This window comes from Poeciliopsis prolifica, unplaced genomic scaffold, assembly GCF_027474105.1.
Source record: "Poeciliopsis prolifica strain line A6 unplaced genomic scaffold, Auburn_PproV2 SCAFFOLD018, whole genome shotgun sequence".
In the NCBI taxonomy this organism is placed as follows: Eukaryota; Metazoa; Chordata; class Actinopteri; order Cyprinodontiformes; family Poeciliidae; genus Poeciliopsis; species Poeciliopsis prolifica.
In genome coordinates, this window is record NW_026562393.1 from 8,819,410 (window position 1) to 8,844,680 (window position 25,271).

Here is a 25,271-nt window from a genome sequence, read left to right on the forward strand (position 1 = left end):
AATAAGGAAACAAATGGTAGCATGTGTCTTGATACACCTGTCTAGACAAATGCTTCAAGGAAACTAACTATTCATATCTCTCAATTTTTATATGGTGGGTGAAAAAAGATGTGCATAAAACTCTTATTGCTGATATTATAATGTTTCTTTAATAGGAATTAGAAAGGCCATGGCATTTAAAACTGAACAGCATTGTTATTAAAAGTTTCTTTCTCTAGTTAATAAAAGGTTGCTTCATTAATTAACAATCATTGAGTAACTCATCTTGAGGAGTCTAATTTAACCAATTAGCTCATCAAGGTGAGTACACAAAGATCCTTAAACGATTATTTTTGGTGTTGAAATATTTTTCTTTTACTGCTGCTGCGCTGGAGTTCTCATTAAACACATAATTGATCAATTATGATGATCTTGATGGATGTTGTTTCTGCTGAGGCTATCAAAGCTGCAATATGTGGGTTTAATTATGGCCTCTTATTAACAAACTATGATTTATTGCCTTCTCATGACCAATATGGCTGCTCAGAAATATTTGAACAGGAGAGCTGGCAGTTCTTTTTTTCCCCTTTATCTCCAACAGTTTGTACTTGTAACTCATATTTATGTGTTCTGGGACTTTTGCCACAACATTTATACAAAAGGGAGCTAGCAATTTGTCATGTAGTGAAATCGGTTCTATGTATGAAATTGAGATTTTGTGGAAGCATCGTAACTTCAGCCTTTAAAATATAATGTATCAACTTTTTTTTTTTACAATTCCTTCACACATGTGAGGACAGTTGGTTCGTGACGAATAAACACGCCTGTCTCTCAGGGGTTTGTCGATTAGATGATGGATAGCTGCAGCCCAAAAGCATGGGGAGATTTTTGGGGTTTTTTATAGCAATGTGCTAGTACATCACTTGCAGGCTTGAGTCACCAAAGTGCACAATAGCAGTCGAGAAGTCTGTATGGAAATAGTACGAAATACACAGGTTTTACAATAGTGAAGAAAGCATGGCTTGACTTAATTAGTTTTTTTCTCAAGGTGGTTTGTCCGACTTGTATGGAACAACAACGAGAGGACATAAGAAGCTTTAAGAGACAAGTCTTACTTCCCAGTGGAGTACTGATGGAACATAAATTGTGTCCAAATAAACTAGAAACTGAGCAGTAAAGCTCTAAGGCTCCTAGGATGATATAAATGTGCTCCCCAAAGTTTCAGAATAAGTAATCACTTTTTCAGTTACTGAATAGAGGTTAGGGCTTCTGCGATTAGTCAATGTAATCGATGTGATTGACTATAGTTAATCTATATTTAATATTAGCCATATTTAGAATTGACTTTTTCATTCAATGATTTTGAGCTACTTATTTTTTTTTTTTGTTGATTTTACTAAACAACTGATATATTTCAAACTGCTATGTGTAAGGGTTATTCTTAACAGCAGTCTGTATACGTACTCTGAGAATTTTTTATTTTTTTTAAACGTACAAAGTTCTCACAGGCTAACGTCTGGAAATATTTAAAGTTATTTAACAACAGATGGTTTGGGTGCTCTTTTGGGTTTCCTTTAAAACCACCATCAGCACAAGCATCATATGCATGATGAGCTTGTGAAGAAACAATAAATCTGAATAATAAAAAACTCTCTGGTTTGCATTCTGCAACATCCCCAACGTTACTAAAGATCTGATGGTGCAGACAAAGCCATATTAAGGATTGTAAAGCTGCTGAACTCCCCCTATGAAGTTAGTGAAGTGGTTATGGTAACAATTAAACACATTAGACTGATTAATGCTGTCCCTGAGTGTGACAGCATACAGACTTTACACAGTAAAGCAGATGTGCTTTAGTAAATTGCATAGCGAGTGATAGCAATTCAGATTTGACCCATGTTTATCGCTTAGATGCAACAACGCATGTGACACATTCTTCAAATATCATTCCAGATATTGACATGACGGGATCTTAAAGTCGGTGAGTATTTGTCCTTTGCACATCAATGTCACCCCATTATTGTATATCCCAAAAGACTTGTGATGGATTAAGATCCAGTTAACGTGAAGACCTCTGGAGTCTCCACGGTAAGACTGTTAAGAGTCTTACCAGCGATCTCGTTATGTTCAAGAAACCAGCATGAGCTGGTTTAAGCTTTGAGACATGGTGCAATCACAACATGGATATAATGGAGTAATAAAGACATAGTCAGGCATAATACTCAAGACTGGATCAGAATTGGTACTAAAGGGCAATGTTACAGCCAGAAACCACCAATCAGGCCCCATTTCTGGATGTTGTGATGGACTCAGATCTGAACCTTCAGAGACACATAAAGTCCATTTCAAGTCATCACCTTTGGTCAAATTGTTTTCTGCAAAAAGGTCTTCACAGTCTGGCTGAAATGTCAACCAGACTGCTGCTGCTCCTGAATGCTGCTGTTCTCATTTAAACTAGGAAAGCCCTGTTTCAATGACTTTACACTGGTTCCCTGTAGCTCAGAGAATAGACTTTAAAATACTTTTGTTATTTTATGAATTGCTCAATGACTTGCTACCAAAATAAAGATCTGTTGTTTGGTCTTCTAGTCCAATCCGAACCAAACACAAAGAACTGTCATCCAGTTTTTATGCTCCACTAATTTGGAACAACTTAAAAAACTGCACAACTGTTGAAACACAGAGTTCTTTCAAATGAAGGCTAAAAACACATTTGTGTATAGCTGACTTTGATTAATAACTGGAACATCGTGACTTGAACTCTGCTTTTCTGCCTGTTATTTGTTTCCCCTCTTTGTGAAGGAATGTAATGCATTTTGCTTGTTTGCTTCTTTATTTTTGCTCCTTTAGGACAAAAAGCATTCTGAACTCCCTTTTTTCTAAAAATGTGCTGCACCAATAAAACTGCTTCATCCTACCTTGTCAAAATGCATGTAAATATAACCTTATACCACCACCACTAGCTTGAACTGCTAATAGTGAGCAGGACAGAGCCATCCTTTCATGTGGTTTATACCAAATTCTGATCCTGCTATCTGAATGTTAGAGCTAAAACCAAGTCTTAAATCAATGCTTTTTACTCTGTTGTTGCCGCCCACATGTCTGACGCATCATATAAACAGCGGAAGAACATATCACCATTTATTGCAATTGGCTGAAGACAGTGAAGTTGGAATCTGACTCACAGATTAACTCTTAACATGAATGTTTTTCTAATGTGTTTTTTGAGACGCTTGACTGTGTTGAATCATCTCCGGCCCAAAGTAAGAAGTAATTAAACTGGTCAAACTTAAATTCCATTAACTTACATGAAACATGGCCTTTAAAACAGAGATTGAAATTTGTGAAACTTTTTTACTAACACAACTTTTCTAAAAACATAAACTGCGCATCTATTATTATTCCTCAGCGATTTGGCTCATGCAATTTTCTGTCAAAAGTAGTTTTGAGATAGTTTTGCTTTTTGGATAGCTCAAGCATTGGCTGCTCTCAAGTCTGCCAGTTCAAATGTCACAAGACTGTTTTGCAGTAAACGTCCATCAGTGGATCAGCTTTTCTCTCTCTCTGTTTTCTTACAGCCGAACACACATTTGAAAACCAAACAGCTATGCAAGAGCAGAATGACATATCAAACTGTGGCAACAGGCAGGATGGGGGTGGGGGATATCTGATGTTTCAGGATGCAACCAAGGGACTTTTTATTATTCAGATTAATGGTTAATTGTTCCCTTTGGTGAATCATGGTGGATATGTCCAATAGAGAGAGATCATTTCTCTAAGGCAGCTTGCGATTTCTCTAGTTTGTGTTTTGTGATGTTTTCTGATTTTCCATTCAAGAGTTTATTAAAACTGAAAAATGCTTTTTGCAATTACCATTCAAGACAGGCAGAATTTGTCTCAGAGGAAAGGGAAAACATTTAAATAAAGTAATAAACTTGTCTCTTTCCCCTTAGCTTTTAGGACTATAATGACAATGACTAATAACAAAAGCAGTGTGAACTAGTCATTATTTTGATTTCTTTAACCTTATTTGCAATTAAGGTCAGGTTGGGTTACCAGCTTATAGAGCAGCGAGGGTTTGTGACGTGATTCAATAAGTGGTTATTATTGATTTCTCAGCACACAGCTGCTGATTGCGTGCCCAACTGCAGCTGCTCTGACGGAGAGCTGAGGCCTAAATGTGCTCCCTCTTCAACTCGGCCAGCAATGCTAGTTTCAACCTGAAGTGCTTTTGTTTGACAGCTTACAAACATATGCAGTGAAAGGTTTTAGTAAAACAATATGATGCAATGTGTTCTGCTTCTCTTAGGAAATGAAAATATGTTTAGATGGCAATTAGAAGCAACTAAAATTCCCACGGAAACAGAATATAAGAATAAAAACATTCAAACACCTGTTCTGGCAACATACAGTCAAATAAATTCAAAGCGTTAAAGATTTAAAAGGACAGCTCAGAAATTCTATATGCAGCTAAGAATAAAAACATTCATAGCCCTGAAGTTTGTTTTTAAAACGGTAAATACTAAGTGGCTTGTATTTGCATTATGAGGACATCTCAAAGATAATAACCAGAGCTGTTTGCAAAAATAATCTGTTTATTCCTAGAGTTTCTTAAAAAAAAGATATATATATATATATTTTTTATTGGCATTACATTTGCATGTTTCCACTGCTACTTTCACAATGGACCTGCTGTGATTAGTCTTTGAGGTTAGATGGTATCCTTTCCATCACCATAATCTTTTACTCCCTTCGCAGATTATCTAGCAGATCCAAGTTACGATTCTGAATTGGCCAATCCAAAATTTCTGTATGTCAAATCTAAAGATTACTTTAAACCTAAGTTTTACTTTGACTGCCGTACTTTTCAAACTTTTCAAAGATATTCTAATTTATTTAGATGTACCTAAAGCTTGTAGCTGACAACTTTATTGGGCTTTTTATTTAGAATAAATCCCAATTAGTTGTCTGTGGACCCAAAGCTAATGGCTCAAAAAAGAGGAACCAAGACCACAGCAAACCTCTATCATCCTTACACAGCTCTAATCTCTGAGACATCACTTCTTTTTTCTTTACACAGAAGCAGTGTGCCACCAGTGATCTTCCTCTGTGAGCCCTGTTCTGAAAAGAGAACATTAAAAATGATCCAGCTATTGTAACTCTTTGATATAAAAGTAAAGCCGTGAACAAAGCAAAACCTTTACTTACCTTCCTATTTGATGGTTGCTCTGACCAGAAAAGCTCGACATGTTCCAATGTCAGCAAGTTTCTCACACACTTGAAGCGCATTGTCTCCTTCGTCCATATGCCGTGTAAATTAGCTTGATGCTACACTACGACATTTTTCAGACTGTATTTGTTTTTAAATGGCAGAAGTTCACTTTTATCTTGGCCACTCTCAGACTACCTGTTAGCCAGGACCAATAAATGTGGATTTATTCTGAATGAAGCTGTAATCAGAGTTACAACCTTTTAACAAATGGATCCTTCAAAATCCTGAGCGACACCTTTAAACATTCTGATAAGGAGTTGATGAGTTCATACTTGTGAATTTATGAACCTTAGAACACAGAATCGCATATCTAGTCAGCTAAAATAAAAAACTAAAATCAGAAAGACAGTTATTGGCTTTTTCCTAAGAGTGAATATTAACAACAGATTTAAAAAGCGCTGTTCACACGAACAGATATGAAAGTTTTGAGATTGGAGCTATTAAGCTAAATTGGTTTCAGACATCAGATCAGGCATGTCAGTAATATTTCATTCAGCAGCCTGAATATTTTCATGGTGTGCAAACTGTGACTTTATGAATAGAATATACAATGTACAAAGATAAAAACTTGACCAATATTGATATCAATATTGACATTAATTTTGCTGCCATGGCCATTAACTGATATTTAATGATATATATTATACTATCTGTTCAACACTGTTTCTTCTCTGCTTCAGTTAAACTCCTCACAATCCTGCGCTGTATCACCGTTACGATCATATGGCCAAACAAAAATCACATGACCAACATCCTGTTTCATTTCAGATTTTCTATTGATCACTGCACTACAATATGGCCATCTAAACACATGGAAAACCTTTACATCGACACTACATTGATAGGTTTTTATATAAGTTATTGTGTGAATGAATCATAAGAACTTTTCTCAATTCAACAATGAATATCTTTCATGATTATTAACAGTGACATCATTCTGACTGCTGCCTACTGGATCTAAGATAACTTCTGTTCATCACTAATCTACAGAAAAGCTGAAAATCCATCTAATTGATGCGTTTTAAGAAGCCATAAAGCATATAGAAGTTCAGAAAATCAATGTTCTGCAACATTATGAGGGATTTTTTTCAGTATGAATTTGTATTTAGCCTCACTGGTAGGTTCACACTTACCAGTCCATCACAGTTGCTGATGGCCACAGAGGCCTCTGGCATGTCGGTCACATCACCGGTGAAGACACAGTCCCGATGGATGCGCTCCTTGGTCTTTTCCTTAAAGTCCTCCTGCCATTCCACGAAAGCTCCCGGCGCCACCAGCCTCCTGTTGGCCTTCAGGCGAAGGTGGAGCTCTTTCCCAAACAAGGTGACATTGAAAAACAAGTGCTGACCCGTACTAGAGGTGACTGAGGGCGTCTGGGGGGCACTGCGGGCCATTCTTCTTCTGCTGCCAGGAGCTGAGAGATTCTCATCAGCAGCCTCACTTTTACTTCCACTTCCAGCAGAAACCACGTGAGAAATGTACTGGCCCTGGGAGTCTGTGCTGAATGGCACCATAAGACCATATTCACTTAACTTTCCAGAGAGTTTTTCTGATGAGACAAATGGTGTCAAATAAGAATCACATAAAATGTGGCATGGAAAAAAATAATAATACAAAGGTCAAATAAGAAGTGCTTATTTAGGAATGGAATCCCAACTGGAGAGCATTCAGTGGAAAATTCAACAATACTTCTGTTCATTTTCAATATAATGTGTCTTTTTTTAGTTTTTAGGGTTTTGCATACATTTTTCATTTAAAAAAATGCAATAACAAAGTGAAAATGAAGACTCACCCTCTGATTCCGCAGCCAGAATATGGTCCATACATACTTGACAAAGTGAAAAGCACATCAATAAATATAAACAATCCATAGCGAGGGCTAAAGTGTGAGAGCTGCCACTTTTTTTTCTTTCTTTTTTTTTTTTTTTTTTTTTTTTTACTTTTCCTTTCTGTAGTAAACTTTGTGAGTAGAGTTCCTCTCCACCTCCAATGAAAAAGAGCCAAGACGCAAAAGCAAAAGTGCTCAGAGCTGAGCTCCAGCGAGGCAGCCGGGCATTTCTCAGCGTCCTCCCCCGTCTACACGCCAAACTGAAGCTGCTTCCAGTGTGTTGGCCCTCGCTGAACTGCACACACCGAAACTGCCGCGTCCATTTAGGGAACCGAGCCGGGGGAGGGGGGGAAGGTGGGGGAGAGATATCTGGGGGTGCTGCTGATGACGACAATCTCTCCGGTATAAGAACCGGGACGGTTGGAAGTTGTTGCCCACTTTTTCCCCTCTCCCCTTTTCTTTCCTCCTCTCTTTCAAAACTTTTTTTTTTCAGCAGTAACAGCACCGAGTTAACACACGCCTACGCTGAGAGAGAAAGAGGTGGAGAAAAAAAATAGGTAGAGTTGAGATGCAGAGACAGAGTGTCCCAGTGGTGGAACATCTGCCGTCCAGTCGTGCACAATTACGCACCGATGGTGCGGCTCCGGAACGCACAACTGCTAAACTGCAACCACTGGGAGAGCATTCTCCCTTGAACACAGCCACATATTGAGACACGCGTTTTTCCCCCTAGCTCATAAAGGCAATAGTACGTTATATAATCGTATTATGCTGGGAGAGAGGGAAAAAAATCAGCCAGAGACACAGCTGATGTTCAGACACGGAATTTGGACTACTTTTCCTTCAGTAAAATGCCGAAAAAAGCTCGTCCAGACGCCAGACGCAAGGTAATAACTCATAGAGAGCGTGTTTACATTAGTCCACAAACATATGTTAGTGATCACATGGCAATAAATCTGGGAACAACATTCCTTCACCTTACACTGAGGCACCGGTGACGACAAAACGCTACAAAGCCACGGACGAACATTTACAATAAACGCAAAGGTTAAAAACTGCAGCTCAGAAAAAAAAAAAAGTTTGGGAAAAATAAGTTCACTCAGAATTTGCCCTCTAACAAAATAAATTATCATTTGCAAACTTTGTATTTTTTGCATCAAGTCATCTGAAAGGGACAAAATGTGTGTCCTTGTAATACATTGATTGCACAGACTGTAGTTTCCACATTCCCTTGACTTTTTTGTATGAATAAAACACACTCACTTTTTAATATGATGAAATATAAAATTACATTTCATAAATAATCACTCTGATGACTATATTCTATCTGATAAATAAGCGAGTTTTGTGATAATAGAACATTTGAAATGTTTTCCCAAATTTTATTTTCTAATTATTAGTTTTTGTCTTTTAATTGAAAAAATGTCCGTGGGGAAAAAGGATATGTGTTCTGTATTGTGCAGTTTGACTGATTCTATTGTTCAAAACAAGAAAAAGAGTTATGAATTAGATAGGATCGGTAGTCTACAGGGAAGCTATCTGATTCGACATACTGATTATCTTACTAGCTTCAGCAAAACAAATCGAATCATTCTAGTTTCGTAATCTGAGCTAATCCTGCAGATGTCACTCTGAGCATATGTTCAATTTGCCCAACATCAGATCCAAAGATCTGATGTTGAAATGAGAGCCTGGTAATATTTGGCAGTACTGTGAAGACCACAAAGATAATTTTTTATTTTTATTTTTATATATGCTCTGCTGGAGTCCAGACTGATTCAGACATGAATGCACTGAGCCTGAATCAACAACTCTGGAATCTTTCTCAAAGGGAGACAGAAGGCGGGGGTTGGGGCTGCAATGAGTCTTGACTTTTAGGTTATTTCTTGAGAAATTAGGGTGTCTAGACTGGACACCAAGCTCCCCATCCCCCTTCTTTCTGTTCCTCGAGTGTGTCTGGCCTTCAGAGAAGAGCTCGCAGCCTGTAATGCTCTCAGTGTTTGGTTAATTGGCTCAAAGCTTCCAGGATGGTCAACGTTTGGCAGGTGTTGGGAGGGGGGATATTCTGTAGTCATCCCCTTGGGGCAACTGAGAGAGGATTGGATGGTGATCCAGAGCTGTGCATTAATAAGCAGTGGAAACTAACCACAGTATTAGGAGATGGAAACCATTAACTGCCTTGTGAGATGCTTTATGCTGTTTTTCCATCCATAATGTTTAGAAGTTTTTTTTCTTTCTTCATGTGTGTCTAAAAGCCAGGAACACATTCCACAATATAGCATAGTATTCAGTTAGAAGCCCTGTTTTTTCCCCTTCAGAAATGAATAGCTCCACTCACAGCCTGTGGTTACGTCCACACACAAGTACAATTTTCTACAACAGAACACTCTGTCCTTTATAACATAAGAGTGAAACATTGGTGCACTTTTAACTTGAACTGAACCTATATGGCAAGTTTTTCAACAGAAAAATTCACTGAGATATTCAGAAATTCCTTTAGAATTGTGAATCAGCGAATAAGAAATAGAACAAAAACATTCTGTCTGGTTGGTCTCTCCTCCAAAACCCTGAATAACTGATCCATAGCTGTAAAGACTTAAACTTTTTCCAAGTGTTTTCAGCCACAGGGAGAAGTTGCAGTACAGAGGGAATCTATGCAAACTCTGGATGCCTTAGCATGTGCTGTAATTCTGTCTAGCCATGCCAGCGAGCTGTGAAAATATGCTATTTTTCTTCTCCGAGATGCAGAAGATGCAAAGCAGCTGCAGCTTTGCCCAGAAGTTTGAGAGGTCTGTCTGCAGAGAGGGAGTGGAGGGATTTGAAGCTTAACAGTTGTTACGCTGAATAAAGTACGAATTGCCTTGCAGTGCTTTGTGCTGCAGAAGCATTTCAGTGTGTATCCATTTAAAACAGAGGAATGTATAATAGTGGACTTTTTGAGTGTATTTTTTCAACTCCTACAAAACCACTGTGAAAACTGAGCATTTATTAACAAACAAAAAAAGATAAAAATAAAAAAAAGCTGCATTTTCTCTCAATGCAATTCTCATCTACATAATGTCGTCTTTCTGAAAATTTTGACCTTTTTAGAGTTGGTTTTGGGATTCAGAAACTAAAATGGAACTTTGACTAAAGACCATTGTTACATTTGGAGGGAGGTCTGGTGTGAGTAACACCATTCCAGCTGTGAAGCATGGTGGTAGCAGCAATATTTTGTGGGGATATTTACTGAAGGAGCATCTTAACAAAACATCAATAGAGAGAAAATAGTCAGAAATATTGAAGCAACAACTAGGGACATCAGCCTGGTAGTTAAAGCTCTAAAGCAAATGGGTTTTCCAATGCAATCACTCTGAGTCAAAGTGGTTTAGAGTGGCAACACACTCAATGTTTTGGTGTGGACAGTACAAAGCCTTGAGCTCACTTCTAAGGAGAATTCATGGGCAAATATGAAAAGACATGTTTGGGCAAAATCACGCCCAGTTCCACTCCAGGCGTCCTGGCCTGGAGTCAAAGGCCAGGACGCCACCACACTACTGGGAGAAGCTTGTGGAAGATTTGACCCAAATCAGTTCAAAGGCAATGCAACCAAAGACTAAGTTCTGATTTTGAATACATCAAGAATTCTTTCTTTAGCAAATAAAAATAAATAAGTTTGGTAATTCTAACTGATGTAAAGCAAGAAAAGTCAGCACAAAAAAAGGTGAGTCTTTTTGTTGTTTTTAAACTTCTGGTTTTAATTGTCCTATTCATTAAGCTGACATTTCTGTATTTTTTTTTTTAAATTGCGTTATTGGTTTGATGTAATATTTTAATCTTAAATGCCTTATTTCTATTAAGGCAATTAGTCTCTAAGTGTTTCTGTAAGTGGTTGAGTTACTGAAATAAATCCAAACAGCTTTAACCACCCTTTGTGTGCAAATACTAATAACTATGTAATCAGCGTGTCCTTGTAAAACGCATTTTATGTCTGCAGTGTTGTCCAGCTTACAATATAACACACTACCCTGATTTAGTTCCTATAAATGGCGAAATCAGGAAGTCTGCCAAAAGACTGAATGATACAGAAAATGAGTTTTTGAAAGTTATTTGTCAATTTCTTCATTTTATTATGGAGACTTTTCATTATCCTGCTCAGTGAGGTGTGTAATGCATCGCCTATCAGGGACTGTGCATTATTGCCCATGGTAAGAAAAAAAAAAAAGAAAAAAGGCTTGGACGTGCAAAATTAAACGCTTCCCTTCATGCTCTTATTACTGATCAAATCCCTTTGAGAGCTCGGCGCACACTGGAGTCTCCAAGGTGTTTGTCATTCTGCCTTCATCCACACAAGAACAATCAAAGCGGATGGCGATGCACTCGTGCACCCTCACACCAGCGCCATGCCTCCTGTCCAGACCAGCTCTCTCATCTGCAGCGGGAAGCTTTCCACATGAAGTTCATTACATCCCCTCTTTGCCGCTCGGCTCTTCAATGGCGCTCTTTGTCCGTCGTAATCTCTGGATCCTTCAGAACCACTAGCTTGAATTTCACTTTGGGGAGTATCTCAATGAGTTTGGACGGGATTTCAAAGGCGAGGGGGCCGCTATATCATCCAAGCATGGTCCTCATGTCCTGGGCTTATCTTGACCCGGAGTCAAGTTGGCCGCATGCTGCAACTAAATAGGCCCTCTCCATATCCGTATCGGTTGTTTCAACCGATTTGTCTCTGCGGGTAAAGAGAAAACAGGAACAGACATTGCTTTTTGCAAAAGGGTTGCAGTGTATTTTATCCATATAGTGGCTTGCATCAGATTTTATACCTCTGTAACGTTTTCACATTTTGTCACATCACAACGATGAATTCCAAGCTACTTTATTGATATTTTATGTGATAGATCAACGCAATGTAGCGCCTGACTGAAGTTATTTTTTATAAATCCTTTGCAAGTAAAATTCTGAAACGTGTGGCCTGCATTTGCGTTTACTGTAAAAGCATGTCGCAGGTGGCTTTCACTGCATTTACAGCTACAAGTCTTTTGTGGTATGTCTGAACTCAATTTCCCCATCTAGGGACTGAAGTATTTGCAAATCTTTCTGAAAAAAAAATACCTCCAGCTCAGTCGTAAAAGCAACTTTAAAGTTTTGCTTCAGATTTAAAGGATTTAGGCCGTTATAACACATGAATGTACTGTGATGCAAACTTGTAACTGCGTGTGTTTATGGTTACTTTTTCTGGATTATGGATCATCAAGCCCAGTCCGTCTTCCTAACTCTGACCATTTTTCCTGTTGCCGCTGAAGAAAAATGTCCCCACAGCATGATGTTGTCACCTCCATGCTTCACCATTATTTTCAGATTTTGCCGTTTCCCCTTTTGGCAAAACTGAAACTGGGCTTTGCATGGTCTTCTTGCCGCGTTTCCACATATTTGACAGTTGTTGAAATGCCAGATTCTTCCACCTGTACTGTGGATTTTGCAGCTCTATCAAATTTACTGTGGAGTTCCTGGCTGCTTTTCTGATTAATGTTCTCCTGGCCTGGCTTACTGGGTTAGGTGGATGGGTCATGTCTTGGTAGGTTTCCTGTAGTTCAATGCAATTATGCGATACTTTGTGTTGTTTTGCAAGACTGCGGTATATTTATCTTAATTCAAAGTTAAGGTCATTTCAAGAGGAAAGAAATGTGGCAACCTGTATGGTGGGATTTACTTTTGAGGCAACTGGGTTTATACCGAGAACACTCCAGAGCAGATAGGCAGCGGTGTGACAGAAATCCTAACAACTTCCGTATTCCAGAAGATAAGCCTGCTATGCTCTTACAAGAAGGGAAGTGATCTAAGATATTAGTCTTTCAAAGTAGGCCAGCAAAGCCAAGTGAGCTTCACTGATGTGCCGACCACGGGTGGCTTTTAATCCTCACACAACCCTCCGTTCTGGAAAGTGACCCTAGTTTTCTTCTTCTTTTTTTTTAATTAAGACCCTACCTGTCCACATCAAAAGGCTTTTCAGATTAGTCTTTGATCTGACTAAGCTCTTTATTACTGTGTATGGAAAATGTTAAGATCTCAGTCCAACAAAGAATCATCTGTGTTATTTTGTTGTTGTTTTTTTTTTTTGTAAATGTATGCCGTTCAATCCCCATAACCTGCTCCGCTCTGCGAGGTTGGCACCGGCACAAGTCAGGGAAGCTGCAAGGATATACGAGAAGTTTTCTTTCATATGGGGTGCAAAAGGATGATGCTGAGATAAGGAGGAAAAGGGAAAAGAAGCTGAGGAGGGAAGAGGCAAAATTATTTTGGCTTTAGTGGAATCGGGACACTTAAAACTGCAGCACACCGAATCTTTAATGCAGATCAGCATTTTATATTCCACCCTGATACAATACCATCCTAATAATGTACCAAAAATCAGGCTTGCAGTTTAAGTTGTATTTTTATTTTAGTTTCCAAATAAAAAAATTAAGATACAATAAAAAATAGGGGACACATAATATCCACAATAAAACATTAAATACTATAAATGCGATATTAAGGTGTTATCAAAACTTACACTTAAACATGCTTGTGTTACAAAGTTACACAAGAATGTTAAACCTCCACCTAATTAAGTCACATGAATTTCCATCTAATCCTCCCAAAGCGATGCTGCTTATTTGAAACATCAACAGAGAAACATAAGGCTTCTTTATGATGGATTTTTGACATCTTTATTTGCTTATTTTTCTGGTTTTAGGGTAGGATTCTTGATTAAAGCATGCAAACTTTGAAGAAAAACAAAATACCAAATTATATTTTTTTAAAATAAGTGCAAAGACATTGGAGACATACCCTTGAACAGTAGCTAAGATGCACAGAGAAATCAGCTGATGACCAAAATTTGCTGATATGGTCAGGCAACACCACTCTTCAGACACTGCTACTGAAGGAAGACAATTCAACCTCAACTCAAGACCTCTTGAACCATCTGCGGTTTATTCAAGCTGTGAGAAAGCAAGCGAGTGCAAAACGAAAAGCAAACAACATAAACACTGAATGGAGTCCAGGAAATTTGCTCTATTTTGTTCTTATGATTTTCAAGGATTTGGCAAATTTGGAAATCTCAGTCAAGGTTAGGATCTACATCGAGACAGCTGTTACTGTAATGACAGCTGCGGGTTTGAAGGAGGCAATTGTTAGCATAGTAAAATCTTGTATAATGCTAAAATATGTAAACATTGTCTTTGTTTTGAAATAGTAAAACATTTTTTACAGCAACTGTACCAAATGTATAGAGAAAGCATATGATCATATCAAAGCATTTCGATGAGAGCAGAATTAAGCAGTTGGGTTGTGTGATTTAGCCCTCACACAACTAAATCAAGTGGTGGGTTGAACTTATTCTCATTGCTGGTTGGATTCTGCTGATTCCACCTGGTCTCTATGGACCTTAAGACTAGACAGGTCACTCTAGTCATGAAGAGTAGAGAGTCTGGTTTAGGAACCGCAGATGACACGTTTAGGTTTTGCAGATCATGTGGGTTTCTTGGCATCTCCAGGCCATGATCTCAAGTATGCACTTTTAGAAGTTTGTAACAAAGTATGAGCCAACGGGGACAGAAATTACCTCTTTAAAGTCCAAGCAATAGTTTTAAAATGCAAGAAGGGGGATTGCTTCTAGGTCAGGCGTTGGTCTCTGACTCAATTTTTTTCTGTATTTTTTTTGTCTCTTTCAGTGATGTAACATTTGTATGTACACTCATTGGGGTCAAAATGTGAAGCTATTGTTTCTCTGCTTAGTCTGGTTCAACCCCGACTTGTGTGTCATAGAACTTGGCTCATGACCAAATCAAAGAGATTTAGGATACAAGTGACTAAAATAAACTTTTTGATCACTTCCAGCCTTAGAGATAAGGCTACTTCTCTACTTTGAAAGAAATCACATTTGGACTCCAGGGCAGATCCTGAACCTCCTGAGGGGAGTTATATGTCCTTTCTGGCCTAAAAACATCTTGGGATTCCCATGACTGCTGTCACTGGGGGGAGGAATATCTGAGTTTTCCTCCCCAAGTTTATTTAAACAATCCAAGAGTGTCAGATCCATTCAGATCAATGCATCTCTAGTCTTCAGTGAAACATTGGTGCTTGTTACTAAAATGAACTACCCCAAATATTTCCAGAGCAGGTTATTTCCAGCGATAAATATAATTTGAGGTATGGTTTAATTCCTGCAGACAGAGTGATGATGTGAAGATGGGGCAACCTGGTGAAAGGAGGATCTGCACATATCCTGCTCACTTTTAAGCCGAGTCATTTCTACTTTAAACAAGCAACTTGATTCTGCAAACGCGGCTCCAAACATGGTGTTGATTCGTCTCCAGTCGAGTGAATGACATTTATGATGAATTATTTGGTTTCAAAGGCATCTAAGTACTCATATTAAAATATTTAGGTCTATTTCCAAAACCTAACAGTCGCAAGTTGCAGGCACAATCCACAAACCTGAGGCCGAACAACTCAAGGCTTCTGAAAACTGGAGGCATTTAAAACAGGGTCCTTGAAAAGATGAGAGTCCATTAGGTTTAAGGAACCAAATTATATGAAAAAAATATCTTATTGTGCTGTGAACCATGCCAAGCTGTTATAATTACAGAACTGTAAAAAAGAAGAAAATTTAATTGAAAGACCACTTCTCTATCGTTTGAAAGACAAACACCTTCAAAGTCAATCTAACATAAAAATTATTGACATGTCAGTACCTGCATCTGGACACTTATGGCGAAAAAAAACAAACAATCCAGATGCAACGAAGGGACACAGTGTGGCAATTATCATAAAGGTGAAAAAATAATAATGTGAAACTGTTGAAAACCATTTACTCTTAGATAAGCTCATGGACGCATTAGAACTTAAATAACTGCCATCATATGTACACCATGAATTAAAAAAAAGAAACTTTGAAAAGGACAACGCTTAAAAAAAAGATATCAGATCACACAACAGCAAACAGTTGTGACATGCAGCCATAATTGTTCGGTCACACACTGGAATTTGTTTCTCTCCTTCAAAACATTTTTTTTCTTTTTTCCCCTCAAACTAGATGCAAAAATTCAGATGCAAAAAAGGACTAAAAAAATCTGCAATCAGAAAAAAAAAATCTATATTAGTTAACAATTGATTTAAAGAAGGCACCTAAAGGAGAAGATTATAAAATAAAGGTAAAGGCTAAAAGGAGCTGTTAGGATGATCAACAATAAAACAATCGAAATAAGACCTGATCTCATTCACGACACAGGGGTTAATTATAAAGGCAGAACAGGGTTACTGTAAGTGTCTCTCATTGTGAAAGCGGTGCATTCAGAGGAATCATCCTTCAGATGAATTCCCCTCGGAAAGGAAGTGACTGAATGTTCTGCTGCTGCCAGCGGTAGCGCAGCCTGGCCAGCGGCGTCTCCCTTGGGTCTTCAAACTCTGAAAAACCCAGCTGGTTGAGGATGTCATAAACTCCAGCTCTGGCAGCCACCTACCACAAATAAAAAACAAAACAAAAATTAATGACAAAAGGGGAGGGGAAAGTCAGGAAATCTTTCCTTTTCTCCCTCTTTTAAAAATGAAACAAAAACACTATTGCAACACAAAAGCGTTTTATCAGCTGGTGTCTTACAAGTGTAGCTGTTACACTGAAATAATAGGCGACTGTTGTCAGAAGCGATAGGATGAGGCAAGAAAAAAAATCTGTGATTCTGTCTATGAGACCTATAAGCAGCAGGAGAAAACAAGTCAGAAATCTGTCTGCATGTCTGTTGTTACTCTTGAGGTGTTTATTGAGAGACAAAGACACAAAGGTGGCAGTTTTTAGCCTAGCAATTGATCAACAGTTAAAGAGACGTAGAACAACAAAATCTTCTATGTCTAGCAAAACTAAAGCCGTATAGAATTCTGTTTGCAGTTTGCTACAAGTCATCTAAGTGGCACAGAAAACACACAGAAGATGATGCTCTTCATAATTAGAAATTTTAGCATTCACCCCTGTAAAGAATTTACAAGCATGCCAGTAGAAAAAATATAACACTGAGAACGGCAACCCACTGGTGAGACATGGTAGTGGCAGCATTATGTTGGGACTTTACGCAGACTCTGTTCTAATTAACATATTAGAAGTCTCGGCTTCTGGCAAGACTTTAAATTATGTTCAGAGATGCAGATGAGGGTACTTCTTACAATTTTGTTATTTAAGCTGAAAAATGTAGATTAAATTTACAGTAAGTTGTGAGTTTTTATCTACAGGAGAGTGTGCTGTAGAGAGTTCACTGTTCATGTTAGTCCACTAGTCACACTGCATCATGGTTTACTGTGGATGTCAAACACCTTGCGATTAATGGGAAGCACCAACCAGAAACATCTGGCAATATAAAGCCCAACAATCCCAACAAATCTGTCCAAGACCCAACAGTTCCAGACTTCCCTGGAAGCATCTTTAAAAGTTGAACGGTTCATTAGAAGAGATTCAGCTTGCCAAGTTTACCCTGCAGCAGAAGATTCAGCATTCAATAACTAAAATAGGAAAACAACATGCATGGGCAAGTAAGATATTGTTACAAGTTTTACTTTGTATATTTTATAGTTTCAGTATGGAGTCAGAATTGAATGAAGACATTCTGGAGGTAAAGTGGCCGAAACTCTTCCAAGTTAACTTTTCCCTGTTCATTTGAGCCTGCAAATTTTGGACAGGCAGGCAAAATACAGTACTGTGCCTCGTCTTTATATTTTGTCACAAAAGAGGTCGAGTTAGTTGCAATCTTTTTGTTACTCTCTTGAAAGAAAAGAAGGAATGAAGGGTTTTACACACAGTTCTCTTTTTAATCTTTATAGCAACTGTTTATAAGTCATCCATTCAGCAGCATTCCTTGTTGTGACATCTATGCTTCCATGTGATGTTCTCCTGGAAAGCTGACATCTCTGTTTAACAAGCTTTTTGATGATTTGGTGCAGCTGAACTATTAGTCAGTTGATGTGATTCCTTTGAGACGCAGCGGTTTTGCTGTTCACCAGGGCAACCTGACTCATCTCCTCCGCATTCAGGCTGTCTAAATAATGGATGTGTGAAAATCAGAAGACGGGGAGGATAATTTGTGAGGAAGAGGCCAGAAAAAAGGAGGATGTTGGACGGGCTCCAGAGAGCTGAATCAGTGCAGAGTGTGCTGACATCCACTGAAGGATTGTGAAGAAGACTACCCAGTTTGAAAAAATATGTTTTGTGCATGCTTTGTGCCAGATAATCAGGCAGGAAAGGTTTACTCCCTCTTGGAAAATAACTATTCTCGTCAGTTTAACCTGATATTTTACTGCAAAACTAATTGTGATGCCAACAGAGTAAATAAGGCCAGAATAAAACAATCACTTCCAAAACACAATAAAAAGCAATGGCTTAGTAATCCAATAGTGCATTCCAAAAGGATTCATCCTTTCCATATTTTGACATGTTGCATCCTGCTGGCATCAATGTTCTTCAATGGAATTAGCTAATGGTTAAGGAGACAGACAGTGCTCTGCTCAAATGAGTGAAAAATGAAACATGCAAAAAGTTGTGTGGCAGAAACCAAACACTGGACATCAACCTTGCAAAGTAATATTATGGTAGAGTAAGCATTGAGCTTTTGAGATGTTTGTAGAAAGTTAATGGTAATGGCAAAATTGAAGGAGCTAAATGTAGATGCTGTTACCCAGAAAGTAGGGCTGCATCCCACTGAGTTACTTTTTCCAGAAGTGATTTTGGGATGTTATTTTCTGATTGTTTATTTTGTGAGTTCTGTTTATTTTTAAACTATAAATATAATGGACATTTTGAAAGCTCACATGGATGCTCTTCATGATGATTTGGTTTATAAAAAGCTGAGGCCTGAATACATGTAGCCTAAAAAATTAAGCATACTGTGCCAGCTCACTGCAACATAACAAAAAACAAACATCACCCCCTAATGCTTTGCATTTGTAAAATAGTTTTGAAATCATCGGCTTCTGGTAACGACCTTGTTGCATTGACAGTAAGCAAAGCAGTCGGATTGAGGACTTTTGTGCTGCAATGCAACAATCACTAACGCCAATACTCATGACGCAGGGCTGTGGTGTTGGATTGAAAGGTAGGAGAGGTAGGGAGGCACCGGCCTTTCCCACACTCAGCGATCTCAAAGGCGGCACATACCAGGTCGGCGCAAAGGTTACAGTGAAGCCTCTGTGGCACACATCAAAACAGCTGGAATGACTGATAGGTTACCCTCATGCAGGCATCTAAGGTATGCACTGTACACAGGTCCCTCTATTGTGCTAAAGCCAACATTCTGGATTAGCAAACATGGATTTTAATATCTATAACTTTCAAGAAATTTTTCCTCTGATTCTACGTTAAGGACTGATGATGTACTGGCACTTTTAGCTCTTCCATGTCATTTTAAAAAGCAGGGGTAAATGTAGAACTATTTATCCCCAACATATTTGGGGGATATGCATAAGTACGTTCAATCTTTCAAGACTAATGTACATCTTGTTGCTGCTAATAACACAAAGTAAAAAATAAAAAAGCTACATTCAATAGTTTCAGTGTATTTTTATATCTAATGTGACTGATTGTAAGGTTTGGTTGCGTTTCCGGTATTAGATTCTTACATGTTCTGAGCAAAACAAAAATAGCCAAGTACATCACTAACCTAGTATCACCTGTCATGATTGGAAACCCTGCACTCCTGCTTTTAGTGGACACAAAAATCAAATTAGATCCCACATGTACAGCACAGCCAATGTAGAGCGAAGGACAGACTGTGCCAGTTCAGACCTGAGAGGTTGTGTAACCACGGCTCCAAAAAACATGACCAGCGGTGGAGACGACCCGCGACCGCTGCCCTCAGCGTTGGCCGTTTGTCATTACAGATCCAGCCACGGTCACTGATGATAGGCTAGTGATTGCGCCGCAGGGTTGGCTGGGTCAGAATAATTGGGTGGCTGCCAGAGTGCTGCAACTGGGCCACTAAAGGCATCAGAATACAGATGTTGTTTGTCAGGATAGTGTTCTTTATACTGACAGTCAAATCAAAGCTGCATGTCAGTCCAAATGTGTGCAGACATATTGGTTCAAATATCTACAGTTTAAAAATTTGATTTCATTTAATAACATTGGAAAAGTAGGGACATCTGTGCTTTATGCCTTACTAAGTCAGAGACTGCAAGTACAATCAAAAATCTATTTTGTATCAAACAGTTTCAGCAAATAACTACAGTTAACATAATAGCTTGATTGTGCCATACAAAGGTACTATGTGCCCAGAAAACAGTGTCCCTTTGACAATTCTTACATTTTTTGAAATAATATTTATTAAAATAATCTATCTCACCGATGTGTTCACGTGGTCAAATTTGGCTACTATACTTTTTTATTTTTTATTTGGACATAGGACAGCTTTTCTATCCACACTTACACTTTTGTCCAGACAAAGTTGCTCAACCAATCAGAAACTGATGTAGAAAACCATGGGAACTGCATCATATTATATTTAGAGTAAAGTGAAGCTTAAAGTTAGCAAAGTGTTGTTCTTCTCTGATGCAACAGAGTTTCAGAGGGAAAGTTTTACTCATGACATTTCATCGAATCAAAACTGTCACGATATGGGTTATTTTGTGCATTCAAAAGAGCTCTTTTGCTTCAATAGAAAACATTGAAAGATCAAATTCATCAAACCTTTTTGGCACAGGTGAACTTTAAATCAGATTAAGCACATTAGTGCTTGGACAATCCTTTTTAAAGCCAACGCAAGTATAAAGTGCAGGCAGTAAAAATAAAAATGAGTTATTCTGGAGAAAAACTGAAATAGGAAAGGATTTTAACTTGATTTGCATTCAAATTAAAATTCAGGGTTACTTTATGTACTTATAAAACAAAACATTATTGCAATAAATCCTTAATGGTGTTTATTTTTGTCATTTAGATCAGCATAAAACAACTCAAAAGAAAAGATGACTTTTAAGTGTAATCTCTGCATCATTTCCTGTTAATACATGCACAATGAATGTTTAAGTAGCTCAGAGTACAGAGTTGAAAACAGGTGAAGTCAGAAGTCATCAAAGTTCTGCAAGTTAATATTTTCTCCATTGTTGAAAAAGAGACAATTTGTACATCTGTAATGATAATTATGCTGCAGAGTGACCAGCCATCATAAAAATTAGATTTAAGTAATGCAACAGTTCTTCTGAACAGCAAGCTGAGGCCACTATTTAAGTCATAAAAGGTTTTTAAATAGTCTCTATGGGTTTCAATCTGAGGTGTTCAAAGTTTTCTTCAGCATTTACGTGGCTTCCTATACTCAATGACAAAAGCGTCAAATATACATCAGATCTTTAGGCTGTTATTATGGAGTTATGTACACCTTTATCTTGTTCTAAAAATGCCTCTTCCTTACAAAATGGTTATTCTGAAACTGATGTCAGACTACTAAAATTGCAAACTCGTTTCAGATGGTCTTTCACCTCCTGATCACAGGTTTTGCAAAGATGTTCTGCAGACTGATAGTAGGTTCACTGGATAGATACTGCACTAAAAAAATCAAAAGCCCACTGACAGAAAATGTTTAACAGTGAGAGGAAATTATTTTATACGGCACTATACAATATTTTATTCCCAGTCAACAGCTGCAAATAATGAATTTTTAGTTTATCTTTTGTTAAAGCAGCAGTGCAGATACTCACACACCACTCAAAGCGGTGTATTACTTTTGTCTTTATTCACATGAAAGTAGAAACAACTGCGAAAATGAAAGGTTTTCAGATTCATGTTCTGAGGATGATTTTTGAAATTATTATAGTAACTGGTTTTCCAAGCAGAATATTCATCCTCGCTGCACAAAACCCTGCATTCTTTTCATGGCATAACTGGGCAATTACAGCCACCCTGATGCACCACATATATTTGCTATTCATAACAGGAAGAAAATGCCATGAATGACTGTGCATATTTCAGTGGCAATTGTTTTCACAGCAGTCATTCCATTCTATTTTGGATTTCTGCCTTTTTAATCCATCTTTTAAGAAGAAAAGGAAAAAGAAAAAACAGAGGAAGACTTCTGCTGGGCAATTTTAAAGAGTTCCAGGGCTTCAAGGGCATGTTTCTACAGCCAGTCTCACCATGAATAATAGAAGTGTTTCTTTGACCCCAAGAAAAATTTTAATCGTGTTGAACGTAATTTTGTCTGCTTGTAAAACCATTCTCTCATCATTCCAAGCATAAAACATCTACTGATGTTGATGCTGACTACTGCAATATGTTATCAAAAATCTTGGATAAAATAAAAGAGCCATTATGCTCTACTATTGCAAACTAGGATAATGTATGTCTTTTTTTATCCACACAAATCCAGCAAATGAAAGTTTGCTGTCAAAGGCTTATTTACCTGTTCCATCCAGACGGAGAAGGAGCGATGCCAGGAGTCCTTCTTCTCCAGATGCAGGTATGTGTTAAAGAGGATGAGGTAAATGTAGCGCTCCAGGAACTGCAGGCTCCTGAGCAGCTGCTGCTTACACTCATTTTCTGTCTTCTCAGGTTTGATCTAAAAAAATAAAAAATAAATAAATAAAAAAGACAGTGAAGCACTGTTTATATATTAGTGGTTGTACATACTTCTGTATGAGTTTATTGAGAGCACAATGTAGTGAAATTAAAGCCAAGAGCTCAACTGAAGGGCCTGTGTCGAGCAAAACATACTTGACCTACAAAATGTTTTGGAAATATTTACTTGAGATACAAAAAAAGAGGGTGACCCACACTGGTTTTATTTAAATAAACAACTTGTCCTTTGCTAGTCTTATGACAACATAAACACTTTCATCCTTTAATACTAATCATGTTTTCTTGTTAAAAGTATTTTAACAAGAAGCTCAAACAAGGCCATTTCTCTTTCATCAACTTTGCAGGTTTCAATAAAAAAAATTTCCACAGTGCGTCAAGTAGCAACATATAGGTAATTTATTTGTCTATTTTGGAATAAAAGTGAACAGGACTCTCAAATGAACATTATGGACCAAAGGGAATTCATTGAACAGAAAAAACAAAACATAAAAAATATTTGTGACTTACTATTGAAACAACAGGCCAAACATTTGAAAGCAGAATGAAATTTGTAGTAAAAAGAGTAAATAGATTGCTCAAAATATAAGCTCTCTAATAAAATAGTCAGCAAACAGACAAGGTAACCAGCAGAACAAACCACTGTTCATAATACTGCAGTGTTTTAAAATAAGCATAGATACAAGAACACTCTTGGCATAAATGCTAATCAAAATTTTCACTTTATAACCCTATGATCAGCAGCACAACAGTGCAATTATCCAAAGTACATGATGCTCCAATAATTCCCTTGATTGTTATTTAAAAGACAAGATAATAACACTTTAATGTGACTAGACCAGAGCCTAGACAGGTGAGGGAAAAATCCTTCAAACTCAAGACTGAATAAAATCTATAAAGTCTGAAAGCATAAAACAAATATCAAAAAATCTCTTTCCTGAAACAAAATGCAACAATGAATATTCTTAATGAATATTCTCTGAAGCCTCAGAGAATTCTCTTTGTAATTCTCTGAGGCTTCACTGAATTGCATACATGGCAACTTGAAAAAAAGCAAGGTCAGCAAGTGGGCTGCTCTTTGATTACAGGTTGTTGGAAGCTGAAGGCAAGTCTTCATTAGTTTGTTGAGTCAGTGACACGTTCCTTTTTTTCATACTGATTGAAGCCTTGAGAAATCTGAGGCCTAGAGTTAAAGGGTCCCTCATCCCTCTTTGTGTTAGAACATAGATATTAAAAGGCCAGACGACTTACTGGCTTTGTTACTCAGCAGGAAAAAAAAAAGGCTGCACAGTGGAGCAGTTGTTAGCAATGCTGCTTGGCAGCAAACAAATCCTGGGTTTGAATCTCAGCCTTGGGAAGTTCAGCATGTGTGGGTTACTCACCGAGTACAATCCTAACTTATTCACGATGGATTAATTGGTCTAAATTCCTCTGAGAAGTGAGTACTGCAAGCATAAACATTCATTTAAGATCATGCCACATCTGCACTGAATTTATGCCACAAGTATTAGGGCACTCACCTTCACTTCAAAGTAATCGATATTTTGCTTTTCACCTGTTAAAATTACTTTGTTTTTGATAATATAGTCTAATGCATGTTTTCTAACAATATTTTTTGCTGACTTCTTGATTCTGTAGGGTAGACATGAAATCGACCAGAAAATGCAGCTGATCACAGTTAATTCATCCTTTCACAAGGGAGGCCAATATATTTTCAAATGGATCTTGGGTGATTTGAATAGGTTTTGTTCGCTTAATAAATAAAATCATAATCTAAAAACTATGTTTAGCATTTACTCAGGTTATTTTTGTCCTATCTTAACATTTGTCCAATGATGCGAAACATCTAAATGGGAGAAGCAGTAATTGCATCGTTAAATTACCAAGTGTTAGTATTGGTTTGGATTAAAAAAATGCAAAGGGACAAAAGTGTATGACGCACTAAGAACTTATAGAATTTCTCAAGAACTAATAGTTTCACCTAATAGAGTCCATGTTCACTGCATATCATAGGAAGAAACTCTTTTTGAGAGTATTCAGTTTCAGTCGTCTAGGAGTGAATAAAAAGAGTGCCACATATAAAGAAATTAGTTTGATAACCAATTTTAAATGTCCATACATTATAATACTATCATTCCAGAGTTAAATGACAGCAGAGGAAGTGGGAGTATGAAGAGTTTCCTTTCCATTCCCAGATTCCAAAGCATGTGTTAGAGTGGAGTAGAAACTTCTCCCAGGCAGACAATGTGTGCACTGTCTAAAGTTGTTGATCTTTTATTAAAGAAAAAGAGGAAAAGTTACACACTTAAGTAGTTATTCCACATTTCTCAAGGTTACAACTAAAAAGGAAACAGTGAACACTGGTGAACCTGATTACCATGTGCACCTTGCACCCCTACTGTTTTTTTGACATTTTTAATGTTTAGCCAGTTAAAAAAACAACAACAAAAAAGCAAAGCAGTTAGGCAGTGCATTTATTTTTATTTTTTTTAGTACACAAACACCTTAAGGAGCAAATGAAAGTGATTAGCTTGAAGAGATTACATAATTCACACCTACAACAATCTGTTGAACTCTAAATCTGAAAGTGACCATCTGTCCGCCTACAAGAAGAGGGAGCCACATGTGAG

General features: G+C 37.7%; 2 protein-coding genes across 11 annotated transcripts in view; both read right to left on the reverse strand.

Moving 5' to 3' along the window:
- LOC129367956 (A disintegrin and metalloproteinase with thrombospondin motifs 14) overlaps positions 1-7,591 on the reverse strand; it is a 48,343-nt gene extending 40,752 nt beyond the window's left edge. For 2 of the 3 annotated variants that reach the window (XM_055042677.1, XM_055042675.1), the window contains exons 1-2: positions 7,044-7,183; positions 6,385-6,800 (exon numbers count right to left, since the gene is read on the reverse strand). In XM_055042677.1, coding sequence (XP_054898652.1) covers positions 6,385-6,800; positions 7,044-7,122 — 495 coding nt within the window. In that variant the 5' untranslated portion in view covers positions 7,123-7,183. Of the gene's footprint in view, positions 1-6,384; positions 6,801-7,043 lie in introns of all 3 variants that reach the window. The other variant, XM_055042678.1, reaches the window with a different exon arrangement.
- Positions 7,592-13,472: 5,881 nt separating this feature from the next.
- Positions 13,473-25,271, reverse strand: part of pald1a (phosphatase domain containing paladin 1a) — a 45,210-nt gene continuing 33,411 nt past the window's right edge. For all 8 annotated transcript variants that reach the window (XM_055042928.1, XM_055042931.1, XM_055042927.1 and 5 more), the window contains 2 exons: positions 22,469-22,624; positions 13,473-16,557 (listed from right to left, as the gene is read on the reverse strand). In XM_055042928.1, the coding sequence (XP_054898903.1) occupies positions 16,408-16,557; positions 22,469-22,624 (306 nt within the window). In that variant the 3' untranslated portion in view covers positions 13,473-16,407. The remainder of the gene's footprint in view (positions 16,558-22,468; positions 22,625-25,271) is intronic.